Source organism: Corvus moneduloides, chromosome 1 (assembly GCF_009650955.1).
Source record: "Corvus moneduloides isolate bCorMon1 chromosome 1, bCorMon1.pri, whole genome shotgun sequence".
NCBI lineage: Eukaryota > Metazoa > Chordata > Aves > Passeriformes > Corvidae > Corvus > Corvus moneduloides.
This window is the reverse complement of record NC_045476.1, coordinates 61,635,685-61,646,345: the sequence shown is the minus strand read 5'-3', so window position 1 is coordinate 61,646,345 and position 10,661 is coordinate 61,635,685. Positions and strand designations below refer to the sequence as shown.

The 10,661-nt window shown below is 40.1% G+C and overlaps 1 protein-coding gene across 1 annotated transcript in view; it reads right to left on the bottom strand.

Moving 5' to 3' along the window:
* Positions 1 to 3,213: 3,213 nt before the first annotated feature.
* CALCR (calcitonin receptor) overlaps positions 3,214 to 10,661 on the bottom strand; it is a 160,719-nt gene continuing 153,271 nt past the window's right edge. The window contains exon 13 of the mRNA XM_032112051.1: positions 3,214 to 10,257. Within this exon, the coding sequence (XP_031967942.1) occupies positions 10,036 to 10,257 (222 nt within the window). The 3' untranslated portion in view covers positions 3,214 to 10,035. The remainder of the gene's footprint in view (positions 10,258 to 10,661) is intronic.

Here is a 10,661-nt window from a genome sequence, read left to right as displayed (position 1 = left end):
GGGAATTTTTCAAGGCTTTCATGAAAAGGAATAGTTTAGGCTTTTAGGAGAAATAAGGCGGCTATTTGGGGGCAGTGGGCAAAGGCTGCAGTCACAACAGAGGTATGGATCTATTATGATTACATCTTGCTATGGCAGATTATTTGGGGGGTAAAATTTAGTCTTGCAGAAGTATTCACTGCCTTGCTCCTACACCATTAACCAGAGTCTTGGTTTGGAATTTATTACTCTGACATAACGTTGATAACCTTTTCAAGCTGTGCCACGTGGCACTGTGAAATTATGTAATACTTAGCATAAGAGTACAGATATTTGACCTACCAGAGGCAGAGGGAAAATTTTCTAAGATTGAGACCATCCTTAAAAGAATCTTAGAAATCCATGGTACTAAAACACCTTTGAATATCTAGGCTTTCTCTGTTGCTGAAAGACTTCATGTCCGTTCTAAATATCAGTGTCATACAGTCTGAACACAAACCATTCCTTACCTATGTTCTTGAAATTCATGTGAGTGAAAATGCTTGGTAGAGGTTCTTTGTCATTACAAAATCCATTCACACTCAAGAGCCATGCAGAGAAGAATCTCACAGCAATATCTGAAAACAGCAGAAAAATGTACAAAATTCTGTGTGAAGCAGAGTGGTTTTTGATTTGCAAATGGAGCAATCATTTTTGGCTGTTGCTTTTAAACTGCATAGACACACACCATTATTCTGCTTTTCAGCTCAGAACTACAAGCAACATTATGAAAAAGTATCCATAGGGATGAAACCTGTTTTGATGGGCAGTGAGTGCTTTGCTACCAGGAGAAATAAGCACCCCATCCAGAAGTAAAGTAAGTGTCTGAAGAGTTGGAGGAGAGTTCCCACACAGGAAATGGAATATTGTTAACAAGCAATTAGTTTTTACCACAATATTATCAAAGTTTTGTACTTGTCTATCAGACCTGTGTTTGTTCGTCTGACGTCCTTAAACACCTCCCAAGACAGACACTCAGGTGTCTCTTGGACTATTGTCCCCCAGATGAGGAAGACTTCTATTTCTAAGATAGATAATGAGTAACTGCAAATGGAAGTCCTTTAGTCTTGTAATTTGTTAAAGGAATATGAAAATAAAAAGGTTTCTCCCCTATTTCCTCGCAGATGTTGTTTAGGTACAGAAGGTTCCATTAAATAGATACACACTTGATGCCAAAAAAACATGTATCTATGAAATAAATTTGCCAGCCCAGTGAATCTGATGGGTAGCGATGGTCCAGACTCTCCTGGGCAGCTTTTTAATGCACTGAGCAAAATAACAAATGCAACTATATTTGGGAAGGGCCACTGAAAGGTTTTGTGCCTTGGCTGAATGAAAATATTCTTAGGATACATTTGAACACCACAGTGCCCCATGCAGGTAGAATTGCCTGATGTTATTTGGCTACATTGCTAATCACCTCCCTGCCCAGCAACACTTGGAATTGCATCACTTAAACCCCAATCAGATGACTGGAATTATAGGTGTAGAGTCTATGTAGGTATTTTGCATTATATGTGAATGTATAAATGTATGTTTGTGTGTGGTCTCTACATCAGGGCGTACTAGAGGGTTCTCTAAGACAGGGCTCTTTCAGAAGAAATTGTTGAACGTATTTCCTTCTAACTCTTTAAAATGTTTTAAATATTTCACAAAATTCACTAACCAGAGGAAAGAAACTAATTAGTGCTCATGAGTGAGCACTATGGCAAAGCAGGAGATTTTGGTACAAAAATCCTATCAGAAAGCAGAAACCCAGGTCAGTCAGGAATACGTTGTTTGCAGCTGTGAAGGGACAGCTTTTCCCCACTGACCTTTATGGGAATATTGGTTAGGACTTAGAGACAGTTTAGATGCATCTACGATAAAGTTATCTGACAGGCTGGGAATTCTCACCAACAAAAACACGCTTGGAGGAAAAGTCTCAATTTTGAGTGTAGGCACCTGAATCTGTCAGTGGAAGTTTCAGCGGATTCAGTGAGTCTGGCACTTGGTTCGCAATCATTTTCTCAGGACCACACAGCGAGCCTGTGGGAGGGACATGACCCAAATGTAAGTCTGCTGAGTCCATGCAGTCCAGTACCTTAACCACAGGTTTTTGCTTGATTTTAGTAGGTATTTCTGTGACCTTTAATGCTATTATTCTACTAGCTCATAGCTGTCAGAGATTTTAAGAAAGCCTTTGAGGGAGTGAGGGTTATTCAACTGTTTAAGAACCAGTGGTTTGGTATTCATTTATATCAGAACATCTTAAGAGAAGAAGACATCCCAACAGTTTTAAAATGAATCTGACTTTAATTGCAAAAATAGAAGCCCCTCACAAAGCCAAGATTTCCGAAAGGTTCTACACCAAAGGAATTTCATCTAAACCACTGCTGTGCAACATGTAAAATAAACTAAGAAAGGGTGATTGACTGGCACTCAGCTCAACATGGATCCCACCAGGCACTGCCTGACCCAAGGGCTGGAACAGACCAAGCTTTGCAGAGTATCTGAAAATCCTTTCCAGAGCTACATCTTCTTGTATCTGCTGTGAAAGGAAATGTCAGAGCAAGGCTTAACTTCTGCATTGTTCCCTCCAGCCTTGCTCTCTGATCAACCTCCGCAGCTCTTTGAGGGGAAGGAGTGGCAAAGACAACAGCAACCCCCACTTATTTGCAGTCCCTGTGGGTGACATGGGTGTTACAGAGTCAGTACCAAGCACCCCTTTCCCTGATCCCTCCATAGCCATTAACATGGGGAAAATAGAATCTGTAACAATGGAATCCTTGTTACCACAGAAATAATTTAGCTGATACTTTTGATTTCAGTAAGGTCGAGATTTCACTCACATCTTTGGTCAGTGTTTCTTTGTAAGAAGGTTTTCTACACGTGGTGTATTCCTTACAGCAAAGTGCAGCTTATGTACAGCACACAAGGCAACAGAACAATTGGTTTACAATCAAAAATATGCATCTCCTGGTGTAGATAATCATCAGGGTATTTTTTATGCCATAAAAACACATGTAGCAAATACTAAAGCAGACAATTAATTTCTTGGCTTGTATAAAAAGAAAGGAGCAATTCAATTATAACTGTCTTTTCATTCATATCAGTCATGAACAATGAATTCGTGACTTATGAATGTGCCTCAGATCTGCCAACATGGGAAGTCTTACTACATTTTCAAGCCTTTTCAATTGTGTGAACCATGCATTTCAAACATCATCCAATAAAACTTTATTGTATAACACTTCCTGCCGTGAACATACAGTAATATTCTATCTAGACAATATTACAAAAAAGTGAAAACTTCTTACGTACTCATGGAATTGTTTAAAGTATACCCAGATTTTATTGTATGTGTTTTGATTACTGGAGGTACATTGCTAATTTACGGTGACTGTATATGCTGATTATCAAATATACTTATTTTGTTTCTTTGTCCTGATTGCATTTATTTCTTTTGCTGAAGTGCATTGTCGGTAACTGATGCACCATTCTGCACTGAAGAGTGCTAGTGCTTGTGTAAAGTAAAACAAATGTCTGAAAAACAAAGATCTTTGTTCAGGCTATCCTGATGTACAAGAAAAGTTGATATCAAATTTCTTATACATGGGCTGTACTTACAAAGGAGAAACATGATCTATTTTTGGGTTTGTTTTTTTTTTGCATTTACCAAAACTTGACAAGTCATAACAAACTGTTCGTCATGTAAGTGGCAGTGATGGCACATGTGGAGTGATCTGTTGTCCTTCCACATCCTTTCTAACTCTTCTTCCCATGGAATCTCCCATAGGGAAGAAATTTTACAGCAGAGGATTAAAATGAAAAACCTCTGCAGTTTCTCCTTTCACAATTGAAGGCTACTTTGCGTTGGATACACTTTCACCGTAATTCTTATGAAGACTTCAAATTGCTGCCAGTTCAAAGCTGCAGCCTCCCCAGAGGGGCAGCTCCCTTCTGCTGCTGGAGGGGCAATTCTGAGCTCAGTGGCTGGGTCCTTGGGAGTTAAATATTTGCTATATGCCAAAAGAATAAAAGACAAAAGCCTGTAGGATAATATAATAAGAAGAACATTTTCTTAAGCTATCTCCTCTTCATTTATTGTGGGCCTGAACTTGTTAAACTTGCCTACACAGCCTGCAGCAAGCAGAATATGGGCTCTGACCATTTGTAGAGTGACACTCTTTAAAGGCAGTTATGTTATGTAACTTCCTTCCCTGTGGAAGCCTATAGGTGCAATGCTGTCTCTGAACCTGAGATACAGCCTTTCTTCTTGAATCTTATTTCACAGACTGTTTAAATTCTGCAGAACTCTCTCCCACCCCTTCTTAGCAGGAATGTGAATTGTGACGGTACATATACCTAAAGGTATCTTGCATGCATGTGCACACACACTGGGAGAAGTTCCTCTCCTTGCAATGATGAGTGGGAAAAGCTGTACATCTCCTTGTGTACCTCCTAGAAGTGCTTATCCATACAACACAGTGCTGATCAGCCTTGTGCTGCCGTCTGGACTGAGGTGTGTTGGCCTTCTTGCTCAAAAGTAAAGAAATAACTAGGAGACAAGGGAGGAGAGCAGGATACAAGGGGTTCCTACCTCTCAGGTTTTTCTGTATGGTCAGCATGAACTGGGAGGGCCTTTTACATTCTTTTTATTTTGATCTTCTGGAACTGCTATATAATAAGCCTTTCATACAAGCAACTGTACTTATAAATAAAACAAGTAAAATACATGTTAGCGGCCAAGTAATCTGTGAAGTTTGTCGAATACATGTAACTCATATAAACATGGTGCTAATAGAGATCGCACATTTCACTAAAAAACCCCAGGCAGATATGAAAATAGTATCTTGTTACCTTAAGGCATCTCTATGTAGTGTAATACAGATGAACTGAGACTTTGATGTCAGATATGCAGGTGATATTCTATTACACCACGAATTTTCAGTGTTTGCTTGGTATTTAGATAACCTCCAAAGTTGGGGAAGTCCTGCCTTTAGCCACACTGCTGAAGTCAGTGAGAATTACAGGTGTGTTACCCAGGGTAAAGTGAAATTAAAAGGTTTTCCATACCAAGGAGCTGCCTGGTCTTCTCCACAACAGTGGGTCTTATGCTAGTGCGATAACCCAACATCACCATGCAACTGGGAAAGAGATTGCTCCTGCTCACCTCCCAGCTGGTCCCTTTTGTCAGCTCAGTGTTGGTTTATGAAGCTGAGAAATGCAGAGTAGCCAATGTCCCAGTCATTCCCATTGTGAACACATCTGGTATGGGAGTGGGATGATGGGTGACCTTGGTAGTCTGTGTTCCATATGGAGTCTCCAGAAAGCATTAAGGCACTTAATGGAGGCTACAAATCTTCTCTGCCCCACAGTCTCTCCTGCTCATGACTTAGATTTTGTGCATTTTGGAATGATGGGCCACTTTCTACCTGAACACAGCTCTCATAATAATTCACTGTACATATATTCACATGTATGTATGCCATTTAGGCTTTCCAGATGGTTGGTTTTTGGTGCCTTTTGTATAAATTTCAACTTCTCAAGATCTTTTTAGATTTTTTCTTTTATTTTTAATTTTTTTTTTTTTACGTAACAGGGTTGTATTCTGTCAAAAGTAGAAAGGTAATGTTACTCTGCTTCTAAAGATACTTGGTTTGTGTGCTCAGAATTTTGTTCTTTACTTAGCTTTAAATCAGCACCTACCATTTCCGTAATTCCAGTGGGTAGTTTTAAAAAAAGAGTGTGGGCCAAGCACCTGAATTCTATAATCTGGTTTGGAACAAATTCACATTTTCCAGTCTGGTTTCAGTGAATACATCTTGGGCCAAGAGCAAGTCAACGTAAGTTGCAAACTGTAAAGAAAAAAATGTTTCTCCTCAAAATGTGTAGAATGCACAGTTTGGGAAATATACACTTCTTATGGTGGTGATACTGAGGGGGAGAAAAATGCAAAGCATATGAGGGAAGGAGCTGTATCTATTTGACCATATTATGCAAACCAACATCACCAGCACTTGAGAATGGGGGGCATGTTGTCACACATCAGCACACATTGCACGTTGCACGTTGTAACTTCCCGTAGTGTGGTCACTGCTCAAAGTTGCTTTTGCTTGCAGTGAGAGAAAAAGGACCAGATTCTTAAAATCAGTGCTGATGTCCTTTAAAAATTGGCTAAAGATAATTGTTTCTTTTAAAGAGAGGCTTGTGAGGTTCTGAAGTTGGATTATGAAGAAAATCTTAAATGGCATATAAGTACCTTCCTGCCCCAGCAGAGCACAGCGCCTGAAATAGCGCCTGCTGCTATGAAATCCTAGAAAATAAGTTTTGACAGGAATTCAACAGGTCATCTAAATGGTCCCTAAGCCAAGGCAGGTGAGCCAGGCCTAAATCATCCCCAGTGCTGACTCTGCCAATTTGTGTTTCCTGAGACTCACAACAGCACACCTTGGTTAGCCATTTTACTACAATGCTTCCTTTCCCTGCAGCACTATGACATGGTCAGCAATGGGAGCCTGCTCAGCACTTGATTTCACTGGTTAAAACAGCTGGCCTTTATTGGGATGAGGGCAACATTGTGATCTGTATTTGCGATGCTGAGAATTAATTTATTTTCTCAATTATTCTCTGAATGCTCAATAAAGGGGCTCTTAAATACAGATTTGGAATCCATCTGGAAGTACATGAGAAGTTCTGTAGGGGCAGAGAGGGCATGTTCACACTGCAGAATCTCACTGGCTTGGGGTCAACTACTGTTTCAATGCAAATGACTTTTAGGTTACAAATCCTCATATTTTTAAGCAGTATTTAGCTTCACAAAGACACACCAAACTTTTAAAATTCCAAGCAGTGGAAATATAGGTACCTTCACATTTTTAGTGTTTCAGATTTCCATCTTTGGATGTTTGCTCATATTTTGTTTATTGAGGCTGGCAAAGGATGGGAGAAGAGAACAGAAATTCATCACATTTGCAGGGTTGTTCTTATTGCAAAGCAGAGTTATTTTGCTACATGAGCACTCTGTAGCGTTTTAATTAAGGTAGCATAACTGCTAAGAATTTTAATACAGATAAAATTGTCTGTTCTGCTTTTGTTGCTGTTTTATTTCAGATAAAATATATTTATTAAGTAAATAAAATAAAAATAAAGTCTTACTTTCAACATCCCATGCCACAAAAGTTATTTTAATTTGTGCTGTGTTTCTGTACCTCGTAAAGAATAACAACCAGCATCCATCTAAATCTATCTTCCTGATAGATTTGGTTGCTCAGAGCAACGACACAAAACCTTCTGCCAGAGCAAATACTCACTAAACTGGGTTTTCATGTGTTGGGTGTCGTGTTTGAGAGGAAACAGGTACTGCAGAGGTGATAAATGTAAGGTTGGTTTCCTCTTAAAATACACCTCGATTCCACTGCTTCAAGTGTCATCTTCCTCCCTACTTTTTGATACACTGATACATTAATTATGTGTTTCTGCTGTTCTTGTGAAATCTATTAGAGTCAAACCACTTTCATAATTAAAATTATTGAAGTTGTAGCAGCATTCCCAATATTGCTGTCACTAGTGTAAGGTGATATTTATGAAATAGAGAATGAAATGTACCTTATGTGTGCAATGATGACATTTCAAACCATCTTAAGATGAAGAAAAATAGCATTTCCCATGGGAAATTATTTTGATTAGAAATTACTCAGTAAGTGCCTTTAAAACTCAACCTTTCCTACAAAACCCAAGTGTGATGACAGCCCTAAACTCAGTATGTATGTTAGACCAAATTTTTTGTGGCTGCAAATCATCATCCCTTGACTGAAAGCAAAGCTTCCATAAAGACTGACACAAACACACTGAAGCTGCAAACAATATCCTAAACCTCAGATCCTGAATTTGACTTTTCAGAGTACTCTACTAAACAGAGCAAGAAAATATCATTAGCGAAGAAAGAAAACAATCAATATAACGGCAAAGCATTTCCATTTTGTACATCCACATGAACATAACTGACTGTGAAACAACTTGCACTTACATGTTGTAAACATGTACATTATTAAAACCAACATGTTCATTATTAAACTCTCTATATTATGCACACTTCTTTTACGATCAGCTCATCTGTGTCTTTAGAAACCAGGAATGCCTTCTGCAGCACTCCTGGGAAGTGCAGTGTGCCCCAAAGCTATTCAGAATAATGCAGACTCATAGCAGAGCCACTTTATTGTCTTTAGCAACTGACTCCTGCATTTCCTATTGTTCACAGGTGAAAGTAGAAATAGCAATATGAGAAATACTGTTGTTTGAAAAAATAACTGTGTTCCTTGAAGTCTGAAAAATAGATATGTGGCTTGAACAAACACATATGATGGTATTTTCTTGTAAGTGTTCCGCTGGATTGACCATGTGATGATCTGCACCGCCAGCAGACAATTCCTTCTTGTTCCCCAGCTCCTCTTTTGTTCCATGGTGGCAGAGCCAGCAGCTCCCTCCTCGCCCTGGGGACAACGTGTTGTGGTGCACAGCTGGTGTGTGTGCTGGTGGTGAACACAGAGCAGCTCCCTTCCCTGCAAGGCATTGACTCATGTATGCATAGTGGGAATCTGGTCCCTTCTCATAGTGCTGGGTTTACAGCTATTCTTCATGAACTCATTCCTGGAAGGGACTTTTCCAGTGAGATGGTGACTAATGTAGGTAGACATGTACATTATATCTCCATTTAAAATCTACACATTGAGAGCAAAGCTTAGGGTCTGGTTATGTCAGGGAAGGAAAATCAGCCTGTCTGGACACAATTTTTAAAAATGGTTTCAATTCACTGTGGAGGAAATGGCCTCACGTTTTTGAAGTCTACACTAAACTGTATTGCATAACTCATTCCTGAACCCTGAAGAGAGTTGTTCAGTGCTTATCCAAATTAACAGGGATTCATCTGTTAATTTCAGTATAAACTGAAATAGCTTATAAAGGTTTTTGGAGGAATATCTAATGATTAGGAACTCAGGAGAGCAACCAGATTCTAAAAGTAGGTGCTTCCTGTGCTAAGACATTAGCTTCTGATTTCTTTCATGGAAACATTTACTGCCACAATTTTGTAACAGAGACAAGCTTTCATCTAGCATTCATCTCAGAACGTCTATTAAATAAAACCATAGTTTCCAAACAAATACCACAGTTTATTCAGGGTGAGAGAAATGTGACTTAATGATGAGTTTCTGGGCAGAGTATTAGGGTGACAATTTTTCCTACTAAATAAATATTCTTGAACTACCAGTATTGTTAAATGAAATCTATTTTGATATGCCTTCAGGCATATCAACCCGAAGGGTTGATCTGTTTCTCTGAGGGTATTTGAGATCTTGGCATGCAATGGCTATTTCACCTTGATTTGCTTTATGCACCTGCTAATGGGTGATATTTTGATATTATTTTGGGGTATCCTTTGGGGATGGTAATATTTTGTGGCATTCTTTGGAAAGCATCAAGATTTCAATACTTTGGAATGACTTTCTGCTGTTCATATGTTTGATCTGTCTTGCGATGTGCAAAATCTTTTAAGCAGTCATCAAGCTCATTAAAAGGGAAAAATAAAGGACTCCAAGTCAGTTACACTTTGTGAAAGTTGATGGTTTAAAATCTAGCGTTAAGGAAAAGTACCAAAAGCAAAAAGTGCCAAAAGTTTCCAATTGCCACATACTGGTTCTTTCTTTCCTATTTGCTATTGGCTACCTGGGGTTGTTACAGATGTCAGATGGTCACTTCACACAGCTGGTATCAGGAGATGTGGAGATTACACAGCCTGGTGAGCAGGTCTCTGTTCACTCCCTGTTGCAGTGCTCAGGAAGAAATGCTACTCCAGGTCTGCATCACACTCCCTCTACATTGTTACTGTCAGAGGTTGATGTGGTTCAAACAGGTTGTGTCCTTCCACCTGGGCCTGCACTTTGACACAGCATCTTGAATTTCCACACGCCCACCCTTCTCCTCAATTTTTTCACAAGCAGAACAGGAAACGATGTGTTTGCAATGGCTGGTGTTGAGCTAGGCAGACGTCTCTCCAGATTTTAATGCAACGAGTTCAGAGTCCTCTACATATCTTCCATTTAACTGTTCATTGTTGGCGTCGTGGGGGTACAGGTAAACAGGGACCTCTGTGATTGACGTGGCGGTGTAGGAGGTAGATCGAGTGGAACAGTGCTCTCGGCGCCTTTGGCCCCACTGCGTTTTGTACTGTGCCCATTGCCTCTTCAAAGCTCCTTGTACCTGTTAGAGAAACACACAGCTAGGGTGAGGCATGATGTACATACACCCCTGTGACAGGGAAGGGAAGGGAAGGGAAGGGAAGGGAAGGGAAGGGAAGGGAAGGGAAGGGAAGGGAAGGGAAGGGAAGGGAAGGGAAGGGAAGGGAAGGGAAGGGAAGGGAAGGGAAGGGAAGGGAAGGGAAGGGAAGGGAAGGGAAGGGAAAGGAAGGAAATTATCCAGGTCTAATTCCATCAGAATCTGACATCCAGTCAGCCTCTCTCCTCCTGTCTGTTCCAGAAGCAGTTCAGCTCTCAGCCTAAACTTCCTCCCTGCCTACACTTGTGCAGTTGCCTATAGGTTAGCTAAATGTGAAAGAGATTGCTGCACAGGGACACAGCATGATGCTATGGTGGAAGAGGAGAGGA